The sequence below is a fragment of the Chamaea fasciata genome, unplaced genomic scaffold (genome assembly GCF_029207755.1).
Source record: "Chamaea fasciata isolate MVZ Bird 193981 ecotype frontalis unplaced genomic scaffold, bChaFas1.0.hap1 SCAF_7, whole genome shotgun sequence".
Lineage (NCBI taxonomy): Eukaryota > Metazoa > Chordata > Aves > Passeriformes > Sylviidae > Chamaea > Chamaea fasciata.
The window spans coordinates 12,140,086-12,161,025 of record NW_027094092.1 but is presented as its reverse complement, the minus strand read 5'-3'; the positions used below and the strand labels follow the sequence as shown (position 1 = coordinate 12,161,025).

At 41.6% G+C, this 20,940-nt stretch overlaps 1 protein-coding gene across 1 annotated transcript in view; it reads left to right on the top strand.

Moving 5' to 3' along the window:
* Window positions 1-17,637, top strand: part of RRAS2 (RAS related 2) — a 42,303-nt gene extending 24,666 nt beyond the window's left edge. Inside the window, exons 2-6 of the mRNA XM_066187589.1 lie at window positions 6,306-6,393; window positions 6,874-6,976; window positions 8,367-8,475; window positions 15,576-15,694; window positions 16,163-17,637. Coding sequence (XP_066043686.1) covers window positions 6,306-6,393; window positions 6,874-6,976; window positions 8,367-8,475; window positions 15,576-15,694; window positions 16,163-16,250 — 507 coding nt within the window. The 3' untranslated portion in view covers window positions 16,251-17,637. The remainder of the gene's footprint in view (window positions 1-6,305; window positions 6,394-6,873; window positions 6,977-8,366; window positions 8,476-15,575; window positions 15,695-16,162) is intronic.
* The last annotated feature ends 3,303 nt before the right edge of the window (window positions 17,638-20,940 follow it).

The window sequence follows — 20,940 nt, the reverse complement described above, 5'->3', positions numbered from 1 at the left end:
TGTCTGGAAATACTGGGTCCTAGGGAACCACCTGCTCCGGGGAAGGTGTATGTTTGCTATTGGAACAAGCTTGTCAGAGACTCTCTGATTTGTGGTGTGCTTCTAGTTTGTTTGGGTTTTTCTGTGACCCAAATGCTTGGGGCTCTGCAAAATGCTAAATTCGTGTGTTTTGCTCTGTCTGTTCCTTTATTCTGGAATGCTGTCTGGGTTTATGTTTGCTTCTAGAAGTCAGTCAGGTTTTTTTTACAGCATGTTTTCCTTGTTTTCTAGCCAGCCAACTCATGTACTCTAAAGAAATGACTTCTCCTTTGTGCTGTGAAAGGAGGTTCTTTTAATCCCTTGAGGTGCTGAGTCCCTGAGCTGCTGCTTTGCCTGATTGCCCCTTCTGCTGGGCAGGTTATCTCTGGACCGGGGGGCAGCGTGCTTGGGCAAGGTGACCGATTACTGTCACCCATCCTCTAGGAACTTGCCTGTGGTGACATAGAACCTATCTGCTTGCTCCTTCAGAGACAGGAACATAGATTAGAACTCCTAGAAATGGTCTCCCACCTCCTTTGCAACCTGGAGCAGGGCACAATGTGTCACTGGGGTCACTTCAGTACAGGCTTGGCTGCTCTGCCAGTTGAAGGCAGAGGCTGTAGGATTTAATGGGTGGGAAAACAATGGAAGTTGTGAAGGGAATTATGCAGTCAGTCATTTAGATCTTAAGTCATGGTCTGGGAAGGCTTTTATGGTGTAGCCAAGCACCTCAAACAGAAAGCTGTCCACTTATGGCCCTACTAACTGGCCACGGCACTGGAGCTCTGGTCTTAACCCATGGCACTGACTTTGTCTAAGGCTCAGAACAAATGGTAGAAATACTCATTTAAATGAAGAGAACTTGGGTTTCTGTCTTTTTCTGGGTTAAGTATTCCTGATGTGATCAGTGTGGTGTGTGATAGGGCTGTAGCTGATATTGCTATTTATTGTATGCCCATGGTGAAGACCTGGCAGTGCAGGGGATGAATTTGGCTTCACATTGGTTGAGTGGGTCAAGAGCTGGCATGTTCTTGGTGAAGGGCAGGGGAAATGAGGCAAAACCTAGAGATGAGATGATAGTATTAGAAGCAGGCAAAGGAGAGACGGCCAGAAGAAATTCTCTGTCAAGGAGCATAGCACGGGAATGTTTTGGGATCACTTATTTTAGGTATTTGGGAATGTATTCAAGTCTAAAGTTGAAGCTTTGGTGTTGGTGGATGCTACACATGTTAGTTTTAAGTTCCAGCGTAAAAATTATGGCTGGGGAGGATTTTTGGGCTGTTTGCGATGCGCAAATTGCAGATGCTTATTTAAATCCGGAGCTGGTCTGTAACTGTAGCTGGAGGGTGGAAACCCTTCTATTTCCTTGCCTTTACTGGGTTTGAACCAAAAACTTTAAACATGTGGAAAAAATTTAAATAAGCAACCAGTGGCTCTTGGAAACATTATGTGTATGTTTAGTAAATACAGATGGAGATTATAGAGACAGAAAGGATGAATATATATTTTGGCATGTACCTCTCCTTTAACTTGCAGTGGTGTGCTCTCACTGTGCTGGGCTGCCTTTCATTGCATGGCCTTGGTGTAAAGAGAAAGGGAAGAATGTTGTGCAGCCAGCCTCTGGACTGCAGCTTAGAGCAGCTTCCTGTCAACAACATCTTACTTCTCTCCCACCCTAAAACATAAAAGTGCAAAAAGAAAGTTATCTCCTGGCTTTTCAGTTTGTGAACTGTTGATTACTTTATGAAGGGTAAATAAAAAGCTGCATAAGAGCAGTGAATTGACACTGGGGATTTCCATCAAAGGTGTCTTTACTTAGTAATTTTTATTAACTTATGGAGTGGGACTCAAGCTTGTAAGGAATTTCTCTGTGTATTAAAGGCATCGTATAGATGGAGGAAGATGATAAACTTAAAGCAGGTTTTCATATCTTGACCCTACCAAAAGACTTGAGTGATTAAAACAAATGATTTAGGGATTGCTACTGCCTAAGACAGAGACTGCTAGAGCAGTATTCTGTATAGTGTCATCGTTTTCAAGCACTGAGAGCAGAAACTCCTGTGGAGGTCAGGAGATTGTTTGAAATGTGTTTTAAGATGACGAGTGTGTATATAAGAAGGGATTTTAGTGGTGGGTTGCCCAGCTCTAAGTGATGTAGGTAGTGTGGGGATGGGGATTTTTATGTTCTTTTGGTTTTTTTCCCCTTTGCAGAAGTCCTTGGCGATGGGCTTTCCCATCTCTGGACTTGATTGCCTCAGCAGTCTTAGAAAGAGAAAACCTAGAAAACCTGTTGCATAATATTCTGGGTAAATTGAATGGTTGATGAGACTACTGGGCTCAACTTCTCATTTCCCTTCCAGGAGATGGGTGGAAAGAGCTTTGATTTTGCTGGTGATTAAGGGAGTGGTGTAACAGGAGAGTGTGTTCGAGTTACTATCTCCTTAGAAGAAATTTAACTGCTTCTAATTATTTCCTGCAGGCAGTGGCCAACTGCAGTGGAGCCAGCTGAGTGAGTCGTGGCTCTTTGGATTTGTCAGAGAAACTCAGCTGCTTCTTGAAGAGGGATCTGACAACCTGGGCTGTATCAGGCCGCCCTAGACAACTGAGCCATGTGTTCTGTGCCAGCTCTCATCCCAAGCTCCTGCTGTAGCTTCCTGGGACTGCTGTAGCTTAGCAGGGTAGCTCTGAGGTGTTGGAGCTTGCACAGACAGCTTTCATAAAACAGACAGCAGTAGGCAGGCCTGGGAATTCCAACATTCTGGGATGTGCTTGCTCCTCTAATTTGTCTAGGCTTGGCATCTGTTTGAGACCAGTAGGTTGTCAGTGGTTTGTGTCTGCTGGAATTGTGCTCCTGTTAGGCTTTTAAGCCACAAACTCCTTGACCTCTACAAAGTTAGTTATGCTGGTGTAGGGTCCTGGGCTTGCTGGGTGTGCAGGCAGCTTGCCTGGATGGCATTCAGCAGCAAAGGGATGCCCTCATGGAAGGTTTCAGGATTCTGCCATGCCTTAATTCTTTAAACACTGCCTGAACAGCAGCAGGAAAGTCCATTTTTGCTCAAATTGATAAATACTGTGTCTGCTACATCTAATTTTTGTAAATCAGCCCAGACTGAATAAGGCCTGCAAGCTGTGGTTGTTGTGTTTCCTGCAGGACATAGTCCCAGTGCAATTTGGGAAGACTCCTTCAAAACCAGAAGCTGTTTCAGGCACATAAGCCTTGTCCAGTGCCTGGAGGTAAACCACAGCCCTAATTGCCTTGCAAACCTTTCCTGTAGTGGCTGTGACAGCAGGTTTGGCAGTGCAGCTCCATGGGAGGGAAGAAAATACTTGCAAGAGCAATTGTTACATGGGGGATCTGTGGCATCTGCTCATTCTGAATTTGACATGTGGCTGATGCTGCATCAGGACCACTTAATCTTGTTTCCCTTGTTGAGGGAGGAACCATGTTCCATGTCTCTGAACCTAGTCTTGCACTCTTGCTTTGTGTGTAACTGGAGTTTTTTTTAGTTTAAAAAAAAAAAAAAAAAAAACCAAAACAAAAACACAAAAAACTAAAAAGGGTGGAGGGACTCACAGAAATGCCCTGCAGATTACAGAACATGCTGTAGTTGTTGGCCTTTGGACAGATAATGAGGAAAATAAGAAGAATCTGTCTGAGATCATTATGGCTTTCTTTTTCTGAACACCCTTAGTGAAAAATATTGCCCTTGCTGGATATAAACTTGCTGCTTTAGGTGTTCTACTAACACTGATTCATGAGAGTAAAATAAATCGATTTCAGATTTTCCCTCTTATTTAAAAGCATCCTTTACCATTTTGTAGATGTAAAGATTCAGACAGTAACTTTGAATTCTGCAGGATGGAGGAATGAAAGCTGAAGCTGGAGAGGGATAGGGAGTAAATTCAGAGTGCAGGCTTTATCTTCCATTGTTTAATCACCTAATGCTTTTTATAAATATCACTATTTCCTTAATGAAACATAGGACTTAAATTCCCTTCCTTGTGATCATCCCTTAAAAGTCAGATTCTGTAAATGATTTTATTTATACATCTGTATGCTTGCATAAGTTTCTCATCCATCTTTCAAGGTTTGTTAAAGGCCACAGAAAAACTGAGACCTTATTTAGAGTTTGTGTGAATTCACTCCTCAAAGTCTCTTCTTAAGGTCCTGGATAGCACATTTTGAGTCATGGATACAGGCAAAGTAAAACAGGAGAGCAGTTCTGAAGGCTGAATTTTTTCCTCTTTAAATCTTAAAGGGAAGCAAGGTAAAGGGATGTAGTTGCAAGAGCTTCTTCTGATGTGCGTGTTCTGCTGCCTATAGATAGGCACTTTGGCACTTTGGCTGTGTGTTGCATTTGGGATCCCATGCCTGTTGGTTTACTGGAATTTTTTGAGTGGTAGAGGGTTCATTTGGGGTGTTTTTTTTACTTTTGATTGATGTGTGTGTGTGGTTGTGGATGGGGTTGAAGCAGGGAGACTCTTTAGCCGGGGTGCCATCGATGCAGAGCGGCTGAGACTGCTGTGTGGGTGTATCCTGAGAGGACACTGGTGTCTGCTTAAAATGCAAAGGAGCTGCTCAGGGTCTCTGCTCTGGGGGGCAACAGTTTTCTAGTGTGGTGCCAGATTTAAATGAGCAGGTCAACAGCAACCTGTACAAACTCCTCCTGCAGCCAACTGCACGATGGCTGTGGTGAATGAGCACAGCTTATAGATAGCATCCACAGCTGGTCCAGTGGGCCACAACTGGTGATGTGCTTCTCCCAGGAGAGCAGCTGCAGCTCAGTCCATGAGCTCTGCTGGGGAACCCCTGTCCATGCTGCTAAACCAGGAGTCTGGCATGGACATGTCCAAGTGGTGGGGTCAGCTGGGTGCTGTCAGGGCAGTGTCCTATAGGCTGCCCTCATGAGCAGCTCCTAACCTGAACTGGACAAGGGCAAATACACCCACATAAATTATCTGCAAAGAACAGAATTAACTGTTCTGCACTGACAGTGGTGTGTCTGAACAAAGTTAGTGGGCTAGTGCTGTGATTTCAGTTCTTCCTTTTATTTTTGTTTTCCCTTTTCTTTTTCTTTCATGGGTTTCCCAACCATGACATCTGTTAACTTGATTTTGGTAAGTTTAGAGGAGCAGCAGAGTGTTGTCTTGATATCTTTAAGTTTGTAATGGGCTTTGTTTGTGTTTGTTTGTGGATTTGCTTCAGCAAAGCTCCCTTTTTTTTTTTTTTTTTCTTCTTCCTAGGAGCCAATATGTAATTTCAAAACATTCCTAATTCCTTACCGGTTTACAGAACTGAATAATGTACACTGGTGGTACTCCTGCAGTTCTGCACAAATTGTGCACTGAGTGCCTACTGGGAGCACAGATGGGAAGGAATTTGATCAGGGTTCAGATTTCTTATGCCAATGTGATTGCTTTAGTTTTAGGTGAAGTTAACTTTACTATGACTGCATGCAAGCTAAAACTTCATCCTTTGAATTCTAAACTCGTCTTCTGATGGTGTTGTTAACCCCGTATTCAACACCTGATCACCCAGTCTCTAGAAAAATGTCCCAGAATGTGCTTTGCTCCACAGTCTGGGTGATGAGCAGCAGCCTGGCAGTGTGTGATGGAGCCTTGTGCTTAGGCCATGGGTGGCACAGGCATTTCATGGCTTATTCTGCTTTCAGAGGTTGTCTTTCTGGAGGATGTGAGTGCTTAACGTCATTAAAAGCAGGAGAGAAATCCTGGGAACGAGGATGTTCCAACTAACTTCATTCAGCTGACAAACCGAGTGCCACTTGTGCTGTGTAGAGCTGTTGCTAGAAATTGTTCTAAAACTGCTAGGGAATTCTAGAAACAGCTGGGATAGTCCTGGTGCTTCCTAGAAATTGCTGGCTCTGGGAACAGGAGAGGAAGTCCTGTAAACTTGAGAATTTGAAAGAACTTTAAACCCTACCAGAAGTTCAGAGAAATTACAAGAGGCCTTAGAAGCTCCTAGAAACTTTCAGTCTCTAGGTATTTCTGAGAAATCCTAGGAGTTACCAGTAATGTCTAGAGAATGTTAGGAAGGCTGTGGGAATCCAGTTAACTCAGTGACTCTGCTAGTAATCTCTACGATTTATGACCATTTGCTGGGAGTAGGAAAACCATTGCTGGTTATCTTTGGATGAAATATCAGATGATTGTACATGGATAAACACACTCAGCTTCCTTATGCTGTCAAGTGTCCAGTTTTAGCATCTCCCTCAGTGAATGTCCTGTGTGTGCTTGTGTAAGAGACAACCTTCTTTTCTTCTCTGCAGTCCTACTTTGTTACGGATTATGACCCAACCATTGAGGACTCCTACACCAAGCAATGTGTGATCGACGAGAGAGCTGCGCGCTTGGACAGTAAGTAGCCCACCCACAGTGCCCACAAAACTGGGATTAGGAATTTGAATCATTCCCAGGAGTTACCTGGGTGACATGGTGGCATGACAAGCACCCCTCTGTGCTGCCTCTCCCAAGTGCAATATCAATGCTTTGCTTTAAAAATTTCAGTTCTTGCATGTTGGTGATTTCTTTAAGAATAAACCAACAGTCCTCATCCCCACGTGTGTCTGAGAATTTTCCATCTGTTTCAGATGGATAGGAATTAGCAGAAGTCCTCAAGTGTTTTGTTGTTCAGTTTGTTTGGTAGGTCTTGAATTGTTCAGTCAGTGTAAGAACTTGTTGGGAATATTAGAAAAATATCCAGTATTATCTGCAAAAAGTGGTTTCTGCTTTGCTGTGATGCACAGGAGAGACTCTCACAATATTTTATCAGGAATATTTTTTTTTCAGTCTATCAGAACATGCAATGTAATAATCCATATATTTGCTTATGTTCAGTTCTGGATACAGCCGGACAAGAAGAATTTGGAGCCATGCGTGAACAGTACATGAGGACAGGGGAAGGTTTTCTGCTTGTTTTCTCAGTCACAGATAGAGGAAGGTAAGTCTGAGGTCAAGTTATTAAACAAGTTTTAATTATTCCTAAATGGTACCTTATCCTTAACGGAAATAACCTCAAATAAAACATTAGGTATGTGTTCACTCTTAGGTTCAAGGTGTGATGCTCTTTCAGCACTGAAGAGGACCAATTTTGAACCAATCACTTTATGAAAGTGTCTGTCTGTTTCAATAGATGACTTTAAAGCATACACAAAAAAAATGACAGCTCTATTCAAGAACTTCATTACAGTCCAGAATACCCTTTTCCCGGGAGTGGCTGGTATTCATTCAGTCCTTAGGAATATCCCTTTGCCATGTGCAGCATCAAGTAGCTGGGTCTGGGTTTCTGAGTGGGTTTAGGGTATATACCTGCACTCTTTTGGAGGCAGAGGTCCCTCTGCTTACTCCTATGCATTGACTGAATGGCTGCAGAATGGAGGTGGAACATCTTAGAAACTCATGGAGAGCTGTGCTTAGTGACATACATCCCTTCTAGTTCACGTTTGCAAGAGGTGTCTGGCTATCTAATTCTTCTTAATGTGACTTTTTTACTGATTATCATCTTGCTTTTAAATTTTAGCTGACAAATTAAGTGTAAATGCCTTCAGACTATGTCTGGAAGGCTACAAAAAGGTATGTGATTGTCTGCAAATGTCTGTGTTGAAGGTCCTTATGTAGTGATGTACCTTTAACAGTATTTACTTAAAAGCAGTGATTTATTTATTCATTCTCCCAAAATCCTTGCTTATGCCAGAATTAGCTTGTTTAGTATGCTATCTTGGAAGAAGTTTTTTGCTCTGCTCACCTTTCCTTAAACGCTGCTGGAATATTCCTTATGCTTGAACAGCATCAGTACGTGGTATAACTTAGCTGGTAACTAGAAAGCTTTCTGTTCATTTAGCCCTGCCATTTTTCTGTCCTTGATGAAACAAAACTTTCCAGCTTTGATAACTTCCCCCAAAATTCTTAGAAGTAGCTCTGAAGGTTTCCAGTTGAAATATTGATCCACCAGGGTCTCTATGCTGTAGTTTGAATAATCTAGATGGAGTAGAACTCCAGAGTCAGTATTTGTAAAATAGACTGTGGTTGCTTGATTCTCTGCAACACATTGACCCTGGGTCCCTAAGGATTGAGACACAGTCAGTGTTTTGTTCACCCTGCAGCCCCACCTCAGCCCAGTGCAGAGGACACTGCTCACTTGGGGATTTTTTTAGTTTGAGTGTTGAATGGTTCTCTAACTGGTCATGCTGTGACTCTGGAGTGCCTGCAGCTGTCTGTGCTTGTGTGTCATGGCAGGGCAAGTCCCAATAGGTGATTCATCATTTCTGAACTTTTTCAGAACCTGAGAATCTGTGAATTAGCACTGATGATCTACTCGTGTTCTTTCACAGCTTTGAAGAAATCTATAAGTTTCAGCGACAGATTCTTAGAGTGAAAGATCGTGATGAGTTTCCAATGATTCTCGTCGGTAATAAAGCAGATCTGGACCACCAAAGACAGGTAATTCATTTGCTGTTAATTATTGCTCACTTTGTTCCAGAAAATTCTCTTTTCCCCCCCAAAACTCAACTTCCTCCCAGAATGGAAATAAATGAAAAAAGTGAATCATACAAACGAATTCCAGTGCAAGAAACTCCACTCAGTTTTTGTACTTGAAGAGCCTTAAGAGCATGATGGCATTCCATACCCGGCACATCTCCTGCCTGACTCAGTGGGGTTATGTTGAGACCAAGTCTATTCACAGAGCTGTGAGAGCCTTCTGTCATGACTTGATTACTCAGGCATGAACGTGTCTAATTCCTCAGTTCTGTTACTCACCACTGCACTGTGCCAGCAGAGCGCATTCCAACAGTAACTCAAACGATCCTTAGTCTTCAGTGCTCTTGCTTTTACCTTTCACTGCTCTTATGTATAAATTAATGGCTATTCACTGTTTTCTCTTTGGCCACTCATCTTCTGCATAACTGACTTAAAGCTTTAAAAGTTGGAAGTACAGCAACACAATTTCTGTTACGTTTATGTACCTTAAAGTTTTTGCAACCAGTAGTTTTCAACCTCACCACTAGTCACAAGGCAACTTACAATATTTAGTTTAGAATGATTTAAAGGACTTTCAAATGTGTTTTTTGTAGTTGCTGTTGATTTTTAATGAATCGAACTAATTTGAGCTGAAGTGAAAATCTTATTATAGCAGCAGGAAAGGAACAGATGTCAAACTTGTATTTTCTTCAGCAGCTAATTTGAGAAGCTTAATATTGTCTCATGAGACAGTAAGATGACATCTAAAGCTTGGTGGCAAACACATGATTTTCTGAGAATAAAGTAAATATTACTAAAATTGCTGTAATTGTTTTGAGAGTTTCTCGAGAAAAAACATAGCTTAAAGAGCTCAGTGAGTTTGTGCAATGTTGAATTGCAGTTACAGTACAGATAACGTTTCTGTTGAATATGGTCCCTTGACTGTCACAGCCTCTTCATCCTGAAGCTGTGTAGAAAGATTAGGACGAAATTAAAAGCTGTGCACAAAGATGCTGCCTTGAAAGAAGTTTTTGCAGAAGTAGCTCACAAATTCCGTTGAAGTAACTTTGAGTACTCACACATTCACAGAACAGCCTGTCCCTGAGACAGAAGCAAAACTCTCGTTCTTCAGTTACCATCATGCCCCCATCAAAATTCCTAGATTTAACCTTGCAGGTCCTGGAGCATGTGTACTTTATCTCCTGCACAAATGTTGGCATGGAAATTATGGACGTGAAACTGAACTATTCTGCTAATTGTAGCTGCTGAAGGACAAACACCCAGATGCTTTGGGAGGGAAATAACATCATTGCTGTCGGCCCCAGCTCTCAGGATACCTGCAATTGTAGTTGGTAATCCTGTACATCCATTTCTAGAAACAGCTGTGAATTTTGTTCCCTCTCCTCCACCCTCCTAATGTTATTATACTGCCTCTGTTTCTCCCTTAAAGGCAGAGAGGTGCCTGTCAGCTGTTCTGCTGGTCCCTCTGTCCTGTTCCAAGCTGCTTTTTCAGGTGCAGATGGGCTGGAACACATTCAAGCTCAAAGCAACTTTATCTAGATTGCCTAACTTTGCAATTTTGCTGCTTATATCAAATATATGTCTCCAAAATTTCCTTTTGCTTTTTATGGCTATATTAATTGCCTTAATTGATTAGATGCTGATGGTCTTAACTTTTTTGGTGCTCTCACCATTTATATACCAATTGGTGGGCTTGTCACTCCCATCATAAGCTGGGGCTTAGGCTGATGTAGCTGAGAAAACTCTTCTGGGTTTGCTTAAATAGCTACTACATATTCTTAACTCTTCCCTGCCCTTTCCCCATCACATGGTGTGTTTCACTTGGCCTTCAGTCAGTGTGAAGGAATGGTTTAGGGATGCTGAGCTGACATAATTGGTCCCCACAAGGGAGATGCTCCCCTCCCTCTTGGCTTCACATTCCCACTCTTCCCCAGATCTCACTTGAAGCACTTTTGGAGTTGAATCATCTCTCTGGATGGGGAGGAGCAGGAATGGCTTCCTGGGACCTGTGTGAGCTAAATCAGCTTGCAGAAAGATTCGAGTGCCAGTGCTGGAAGTATGGGATGGGGTGGGACTGTGGCTTGGAGCAGAGCAGGGAGGAGCTGGGGTGGGGGGAAGCCAGTGAGACCTCGCCTTTTGGCAGCAGCAAGCAGTGTGATGTTATCAGCTGGGTGTTAAACTGGGGTTGTTTCTGCTCCACTGTGGGAGCTCTCAGTACAGCCATCCAGTCACTGAGGGGCACCAGCTTGTTCATCTGGCTGAAAACTTGTCGACTAGTCCTGCCACCAGCTAAACCAGCTAGTCCAGAAGTGAGGAAAAACTTCAGCCTGACAAGCAAGGTCATCCTGCTCTGGCTGCGGGTTTCTTGAGCAGGCAGCTGCGATGGGAGGTGTGGGGTCAAAGGACAGAGTGCTCCCTCCCCTTGGCTGGGAGTGCTGGGTGAGTGGGAAGTGTGGGGTATCCCCGGGCTGTAACCTCAGGGCAGAAGCATGAGAAGGGCAAGTCCTCTGTGTTTTTACACTTTGCCTGCTGATGTGTCAGGCCTCATTGTGCACCACCAAAAACCTGCTAGGCCACGCTAGCGTCACACGTATCTTTTACTTACCTGATTCTTCCTCTCTGGTTTAATCCCAGCTGAACATTTTTCAGCTTCAGAATTAATATAACATTTTTAGAAAGTCAGGAAGCTGAGTATCAGCTTTTAGAGCAAAAATGCTTGTACTGGGCATCTGCCTGCTTTTTCCAAAAGGCAGGAGGCAGACCAGAGAAACACATGCAATCTCTGAGAGACTTAAACTAAGCTAAGGAAAGTAATTTAGTGTGTGTTTGGATCAGCAAATGATATTCAACAAATCTTCCCAGAAGCCAAAAGAGTTAAACATGTGGAAGACTTCTGGGTGTCTCAAGGGTGTGGCCACACCTCTATCCAAGTAAATGTGTGTAGAGGTTGAACAGAGTACAGAGTACTATCGGTGTGACACCATAAATCTGGAGGCTAATGATGCATAACTAATCATCCTCGTGTGGTGGCAACTGTTTCTCAGGAAATACATGAACTGGGTTGTACAGCAGAAGTGCACAAACAATGGTATGATCTTGATGAATTGCTGGGGCTCACCAAAGGTGTGGTGTAAATTAGTGGGGCTCTTATATACCAGAGACCAACTCACAAGCGGTTTTGGGAGGGACGTGAAAGAGTGAGTTTGAACTAGCAATTTGTCGTGGTAATAACTGTATAGATAAACAGAGTTAAGCAGCTTTCTTGTGATTTTTGTCTCTCAATATCCACAGGTTACGTTGACAAAGAAAAATGAGTCTTTAGAGGACAAGCAAGCATTAATCTTTAGAATGTATGATAAGGAATGAAGCTACCAGTGTTTCCAAATTCCCCAGTCACAAATTGCTGACTCTGAAACTAGAATTGAAGCGCCATCTCTCACTGCTCTTTCCTAAAGTAAATGCTGTGTAGCAGTCTTCCTGTTAAATGGGGTTAATTCCTTAGAACTCAACACTGGATGTTTCTACTGTAAGATAATTCAGTAGAGCACCAGATGTTTTAATAATAACCACTGGAGATGGAGGAGTAGACTTGTCAGTGCAGGATATGTATGACTTTCTGTAGATAACTGCTAGCTTACACTGGGTCAAGTCTGATCATTCCCCAGATGGCAGGGTTTCAAGGAAAATCCAAGTTGCAACAGGAAAGTGCTTGGGTTTCATTAAATGCTAATTATTCTTTTGCATTGTGACTGAACTAACACCTATGACCTAGTGCTGAGATCATCTCTGCTGCTAGTTACCTTTAAAGCAACGTTTTAAAGAGAAGTCCAAGTGACTTAACTCTTAACTATCACTTTGTTGTATGAAAGTATGACCATAGCTTCTTGCAGTGGTAGATGTTGGGACTATGTCCAGGGACACCTCTGTGCTCACAGACAGATTGCACCTTCTGGTCCTGCCGTGGCTTGTGTGATTTTGGGCTTTATGGAGACTGAGCAGTTGGGCATCTGATGTGGTGTCTGAATACAGTGTGCCAGTCTGAATATGTGTCAGTGCTTACAGCCACAGTTTGCATGTGCCAAAGCCACCTTTGATAGGAGAGTGTAGGCAAGCTGGAATTAGGGGATAGTGAACTACCCCTGCAGGAAAATTGGGGTGACAGATGCGCTCTTCGGGAGCGATGGAACTCTTGGCAGAAATGGACAATGGTTTTGTGCTGGGAGCACTGTAGGGTAGCCATGGAGTGATACAAATGGATTGCTCTCAAACGCGAGGAAACATTTAAATGTTACCTCTATGATGTGTCCCATATAGTCTTATGTAAGTGTCCAGGCAAAACAGAGGTGCAGTGTTGAGTTAGGCAGCCTTGTAGAGATTCTTTAGGTGGAGGAAAGCTTGGAAACTTCCGAAATTAATGTATTTCTGACAGGTATCAGACAGAATAGCGAAGAGAGAAGGACATACGTTCACAGGACTATTGTGCAGATACTCAGATGGGAACTGTTTCAGAAGAATGTTAACTTAGGGAGGTGGGTAATAAGCTTTTCCATGTTTGATTGGCTCACATCTTCTGTAACGAGTTCTCATTTGAGAAACCTTTACTAACTCTCTGACAAGCACAAATGGGTGATATCCAGAAACAAAGAGTAAAATATCCTATAACAAAAAAGGATGAGTGGTTCTCATTCCTATTCAGCCTTAAGCTCGCTAAAACTGTGGAACCAACAGACACAGATGTACACACAGTCACCACCATCAATCTGTGGTTCTCTTTAGTTCTGTCAAAATAACATCCAGTCTTCTCTGAAGAAAAAAGATTTTGTTTTTCTTTTGGTGGTGATGTTAAATAAGCTGTCCCATCACAGTTCCTGGAAAACCTGTCATGTTGCAGGGTTGTCATGCTCAAGAAGGGGCAACAAAAAGATGGAAATTCATGTTTTTATTTACAAGTATTTCTATGTTTGTACTTGCATCTGCCTCAGCTTTGAAGATGGAACTGGTATGTTCTGGCCTCTAATTTACATCTTGGGCACTGCTCATGTTTCCATCGTGTTTCCAAACCAAGTATTTTTTTAAAGTGACTTCGAGGTCACTAAAATTGACCACAAGTAACTTGACAATATACTCTTAAGACTGACAGAAAATTATTTTGGAATTTAACAGTTACAGATATTCTAGTAAATATAACAAGAACTTTAGTGTATTCATAATGTTTCAGATGAAGGGTATTGTGGAAGTGTAGCTAACTTTGTTACAGTGTTAGTGCAGGGATGAAGAAAAGTAAAAGGAGTTAGTTTTGCTAGAACTGTTAATAACTTATTAGTCTGAGGTAGAGATGTACAGAAGGTTCTGGTGCAAATTTTAGGAGATTCTACAGTCATTCATGTGCCAGAAAACAGCTATAAATATTTGTCCAAGTGCAGCCTTCATAAGCTTTGCAATTGGAATATTTCAACATCTGAGGTCAGAGTGGAGGGTTCAAGTGGAGTTGTTCTAGCTAGGGGAGCAGGAGTCTTTATTATTATTCAGTTTTTAAACAGCAATAGAGGATTGAAGGCTTCCAGTTCTCCTTATGTGCCCTGCAGTTAAAAAGGCAGTTCCTGTTGTTGATCTTGGGGTTGAGTTGGTTCAGAGGGTTTCTTTTTTGGCTTCAGCTGGTGGTGATAACACTGAAATGAATGCAGAGTTGCTGTGGGTGTTTGAGATCAGCAGATGCATCCTGAATTACTCCAACTAATGGCACAGGGTGCTGGGAGCATTTTGTAGAGCTTCATGAGGGTTGAGTGGGAGCAGCCCTGATTTCAGCAGGAAGTATATGGCTATAGTAGCAGTGGGATGCTAAGGACAGAGGAATCAAACATGTGGAGATGCCATGCATGAAGGCTCTTAAACCACTGTGCAGCTGTTAAGAAACTATTTTGCAAGCTGAGAAGTACTTCATGCACTGTGGTGAATGCTGCCACTACTTTTCTATTCCCGTCTATTTCCATTTCTGTGTAGCTTCCTAATCCAATGAATATTCTGAGTTCCTTTTCAAAACTAATTTTAAAATAAACCCTCCTTATTTTTGTTCTTTTATCAGTCCTCTACGTGCTGGTTTAATGTTTTTCTGTGAAAGCAGTGTAATCTTTGACATTTCTTCCATTAGGCATTGTCTTGGCAAGATCTGTTGTACTTCCTTTTATCACTGAAAGCTGCCCTTTCCTCCCTGGCCCTGTGGGTGACCTTCCCGTTGGAGCCTCGCATGCCTTGCACCACTCAGGGTGGCCTCTGTTCTCTGACCTCACTGCTTTCCACCTCATCCAAAAATACTCCTTTGGTTTTGCCTTGTGCCTGACTTACTCCTCCTTCCTAGAATGGTCCACTAGGCTTCCTGTCTTCTGCCTCATTGCTTTAAATTTCATACCGACTTTTCATGGTCCTTGTTGTTTCCTGTTCATCTCCTTTTCTACTGTTGTCTCAAGGAGTCATTATGTAGCCAGGGTTTCTTTAATATTTCTGGATTACCTGAAGGGCCTCATGGATTTTTGGAACTCTGGTAATCTGAACTATGTTTAAAATCGGCTGTGTTAAGATTTTGCTGTGTCATTAGTAGATTTTTTTAATAACTTTTATAAACACTTATAAGCTAAACAGCAGTTGTTTTAATAGTAGTCTGATTTTTTTGTTGTTTCTCTAGATTTAGCTGGGACATTGCAAAGGTGAATTTAGTAATAATGTTCGGAATTCTGTTAGTAATTCAGCAGATGCTGACTGAAGCACTTGCTTTGAGGAGACCAAGGGACTGCTGTCTGCCTGTGAAGGAAAACTTGGTCTTACGCAGAACTGAAGTGAAGGCATCTGGAGAGAGGGGAATTTCTTGTAAAGTCAGTCTTTGTCTGTTGCAGAAAATTCATTTAAAACAAGTCTGTTTCCTGGCTGTATAACATGGACAGGGTGAAAACTGTGCTGTGCCCAAATAACTATTATTGTTTGAGGGAGCTGGATCCTTAACATGCAGTGTGTACTGATACAGACCTGCCTGCATAACCCTTGAGCTTAATGGCTGCTGTCTGTTACAGGTGACACAAGAGGAAGGCCAGCAGCTGGCACGACAACTTAAAGTAATGTACATGGAAGCCTCAGCAAAAATCAGATTGAATGTAGACCAAGCTTTTCATGAACTTGTCAGAGTTATAAGGTATGTTAATTGAGACTGGATAATTCATGTCCATATATTAATGGGTTGCTGCAGCAAAGGTGTTGAAATGCAGTGGGAAATTGCTGGGGAGATTCTTCCTGCTGTTACCTCTAAGCTTTAGCCAGTGATCTCCATTATAAAATGCTCAGGTGCATTAGGAAAAATGCTTACATGAATTTAATATACATTTAAAAGAGAGTTTTGCCACTTTAATCTTTCAGATTTTATTGATCACCCAGTCAGTAAATGTGATAAACTACTTCGGAGACTGGCCTTCTGTAAAAAACTGTTTCTTAAAAAAACCCCGAAAGGTGAACTCAAAAACTATCCCTTATTTTATCAATAATTTGAATGTAAAAAGGAAGTGCGTTCCCTATGAAAGTATAAAAAGAAAGTGTTGAATACAGTAGTTGTGTTTATTTGCCTGAAAATTATTCTGTGAGTTTAATCTGAAATTCCTATTTCCAGGAAATTTCAGGAACAAGAGTGCCCTCCTTCACCAGAGCCAACACGGAAAGAAAAAGACAAGAAAGGCTGCCATTGTGTTATATTCTGAGAATCCCAAGAACCAAGCTGTCAACTGCCAGATCATTTTTTTTCTTTCCATCATTTTACATCACTTCTGGTATTGGTCTAGCCTTATACATGCATGTCCTAAAAGTGGTCACCAGAATAGCCTTAGTCCAAGAAGCTGGCAGAATAGTTCTTGAAGAAGACTCGGTCATCCTGGGGCAGACTTCAAACCAAAACACTAAGGCTGCTTCTCTAATACCACAGTTCCTTCCTTTTGTCCCTTCAGAGCTTGCACCTTGTGGAGTTTTATTCGCAAAGGAGATGAAACAAAACCGTGTAGGACGAGGTGTTGAAGTCATGCATAAGTTGTCTCTTGTGAATTAATTTATTTTTACTTCTGACATTTCATTAGCTATTACAAAGACCTATATTGGAGTATAGAGAATACTTTTTAAAAAAGGGGTGGATTGGCTTTTTTTGTTTGTTTGTTTGTTTTGTTTCTGCCCTCAGTTAAATTAGACTTGAGTATTCAGCTAGCCTTAAGAAACCTACACTGAATTTCATTGTCAGCAAAAATTTTCATCTCTCATTTATGCTGCAGTTTTATTTCGGTGGCCAAAACATTCTACTGTATTTATTTTTTGAATCCAGAGCAGCTACAGGATGATTACTACTACTATTAGGATATGGCCAAATACCTGAGCTCATTCTGGATTGAGGCATTTCAGCTTATTAAGAAATTTCACATTATGTTTCAAAACAAATTGTGTCTTCCTTTGTATTTCTGGGTAAGGGATTAAGGAAAACTAAAATTGTAGCTGTTTTTGTTTCATGTGATATAAAAACGAATTTGATCTTTCCATTGTCAGAGATGATTAAATGTTTTTGCTATATACTTTTATACATTATTTTCTTATCAAACTAGTTAACAAGTATTTTTATATGTTTGTAAGCAAATATGCTTTCACAGCATAACTTGTGTATATGTAAAGATGAGTATTTAATTCTCACAGTTCACTTTTAACTGACAAAATGTGGGATTTGCCAAACTGTGGTAAATTTCTCCTTACTCTCCCGGTTGTACCCAAGAATGGCCAATTATGTGCCTGCCCAGCACACCTATAGAGTAAAATCTAGTGTTGTGTTTTAATGAATTTCAGTATCCCTTACTAAAGACTGACCATTATGTGAATTATTAAACTGTAAGACTTTTAACTGATTGTTTAGTTAAACTGTGGATGGTTGTTTAATTTTGAGTTCTGTGGATTGTGTTTAAACAATTCAAGAGTATGGTCCCTGATATTGAAATACTGAGTGGTATTGCACAGTTGTCACCTTAACTGAATGTGTCCAACAGTTCTTTGAAACTTGATTATTAAGCAAACCCTTGTATAACTTCAGGTGCTAGAATTAAAGATGATCTAACCATTTTCGGGGGGTAAGCACACTGCCTCTTTCTGAATCTCTTCCTAAACCTGCATTTTTTGGGGGGTAGGGGGAAGAAGGGATTGATGGAACCTGGCTAGGGAGTAGCAGCACATGTCTGCAGCAGCATTTTCCTCAAGCTTGCAAGTAAAGAAACTTTACTTTCAAGCAACATTTCAACTTAAGTCATGACAGATGACAAAAGCTGATGTTTGCTTTGACTGGAAATATGTAGTCAATGGTCCAATCAACAATCCTTGTGTTGTCAGGCTATGCTCACTGTCAGGTGCTCTGCCATAGATCTGGAAGTGTCTCCTGAGAAAAAAGGCTGAAACAAGTTCCAGGTACCTTTACAGCAGCAAGGCATTAAACCTTGAATTCAAGCTACTGCCAGGCATTGCAGAGGAATTTAAGTTCTTAAATGCAATTTAGATTAGCTTCTGTAATGCAGTTTTGAGGAGCGGGTAGCTTCCCCTCCCCAGTGGATTTATTGGTTGATGAAAGGCTACTTAGGAGGAGAGTGTGGAAGATCCAAACAAGAAGTTACAGTGGAAACACATTTGGGAGATACATTGCATTTTTTCGAGTCAAACGTAAGAAATTACAGCCTGTAGCAAACACCATGTGCTTCCTTAACCATGTAAAGCTCTCTGGAGTTAAATCACTGAATATGTGGCATTGGAATGAGTTAAGACAACAGATTACAGCATGTGTGCTGAGACTAAACTTGTGAAGTGAACATATCTTTAGCTTTTATAATTATTTTCCCTTTTTTTTTTTCAGCCTTTCACTCATGGTAGAATGGCTTTAAATAGTAGAGTGTTACATAGATACATCAGTTATGAGTAACTGAGATTGCAGTTACTCATAACTGATAGAGAAGGTAGTAGAGCTCCACGTGGAGAGATGGATAACTTTGAGGAGGTTCATGCTAAGGAACCTACACCTGCTAAGCCACATTGTAAACATGGAGAACCTTACAAAATAAACAACCCTGGGACCTCCAGCAGCTGCTGTGCAAAGTTTATTAACTAAGACATGTGCATGTGCTTTTTAAAGCTTCTGTTGGAGAGAAGGTGCAGAGAAATCTCTGCGTGATGTTACCATCTTTTTTAAAGAGTGTGGCACTTAAAGGAGATGTTAAATGCAGGCATTTGGATCCTTCTCTTCAGGCATGAAGTAAATATTTAGAAAAGTAAAAGAGATTTTTGGCCTGTAATGGTGATCTAGGTGGTTGTGAGTTCAAAACAGCTGAAGGTTTTTCAACGATTTGCTCTTCTAATTGTTGTAGCTGAAAGTAATGGTGAAAAATGATCCTTCTGGCCCTGGTGTGGTGCTTGACAAAAATATAATAGGGCCCTTGTCAGTCTTTTTAAAAGTAGTAGCCCTGATCCATATGCCTTGGATTGGTTGTGAATTTACAACATTGCCACCTTGCTGTTGGATAGAGTTTAGCTGACAATCCAAGAGAGATTCTTACAACTTTTCCTGGCAAGAAGGAAGCTTTAAGATTTGTCACTTCTGTTTGTAGTTACTTCAGTTCAAGGCCACATCCATAGATCTATTAAACTTGCAGTTCAGGAATCTAGAGTGCTTAAAATGTACCCAGAAATGATCTCCTGTTCTTCCTAGAGCACAGGGTAGGGTCTGAATCTGTGTTTAAGCACAAAATAACCCCTCGTTCTGGCATCTCACACTGCTGAACCTGCTGCTCCACTGGATGAGGAGTGGGGTTGATGTGCTCATAGGCAAAAGCCTTTTTATGCACAGGAGCATGAGCTGAGCTGTTGTGAAAGGGTTAATAAAGCAAAATATGTTTGGAAGGTGTTAACTCCCACTAATGCCAAGGGAAACTCTGACTTGAATGCATGGCCTTGTGGTTAGTCATCATTGATAAAGTTCAAGTCTGGATTCAAACAAAAATATTGGCTAACGTTCTCCTGACATCATTTATGTGACAGGATTTCACCCGTGGTGCAGTGTAGTCACTGACTGGCCTTGCCACGTCTTGTTACAAGACTTTGATGAACTTACTCCAAACAGGAGACTTTTGAAATCAGTCACCACAAGCCCAGCACTGCCAAAAATTATCTACACTTATTCTTTAGAAGTTCATTGCTGGAGAAGAGTCAGGGTGAGCAGAATGCATTTGCTCTTGATTTAGGCATAGATTTTAAAGTTGGTTACTCTCATGTACCAAAACCATGATAAAAGAAACACTCAAACAGAATTTAGGAAAACATCCAAGCTGGAAATAGTAGGGCATGGGAGTGTTTCCTTTGTTACTGCACTGACCCACAGCAGGGCAGCAGTCTGCCAAAACACGAAGGCTTAAAACTGCCACGATGGGCTCTTGCTCTGAGCATCCTGAATGGTAAATACACTTCACATCACTTTGTCAGTGTGGCTTTTTCTGCCTGCTTACCTGAGTCTGTTGTAAAGTCAAGGTAAAATTGCAGGCTTGAAGCAAATTCTGGGTTTTGCATGGTGGTAAGTGGAGATCTTAATCCCAACGTTGTGTACCCATGTTGGAAGGCCAGAAAACTTCAGAAAATTCTTGATACCTAAATGTTGTTGTAGGGCTCTGACCACGGGAACACTTGTATCAGGTGCAGAAATGAGGATAGGATGGGTGGCAGTTAGAGTACCCTTTAGATGGGAAAATAAAGAGCTTTAAATGAGAAACCACAGATGTGGAAAAGGCAAGGGATTAAACCACAAGGACAACTTAATTCTCAGGAACAACATTGTGAATATATGCTGGGCTTGCTTTCTGTTCTAGACTTTTCTCTTTCTTGCTTGCTATTCTAGACTTTTAAGACTTCCGTTATTAAGGGTTTGAGAGACTCTTACTTGTGGTGACTTCAGCACTTCTTGAATTACTACTTTTTTTTAAAATGCTTCTGACATTAAAATTTTGTAGAGGGAGAAATTAGCAAGCAAAGTGCAAACACCAGAAATGCAAGTAGAGACAGTGATTAAACCTCATCATTCCCTATCTCCTGGTCTAAAGCATGGATTAGGGTGTATTAAACCCAGTTTTCACATCAGTTTAATTGAACTGGAGAGCAGTGGAGCACAATTACTTCTCTGAACGCCCCGGGATCTCCTGCAGACCACCACGAGATGGCACCAGGGGCAGCCCTTTGTGCTGCTGCTTTCCCCAGGATCCCCGTGCAGAGTTAAAGTGCCTGCTCTTGCAGGCATGGTAGGAATGAACAGCAAAAACCATAACAAAGCTGTTGAGCTGTAGTTAAGCAGGGCTGTGTGTCAGGGCTATTTTAGAGTAATTATTTTCCATGGATTCT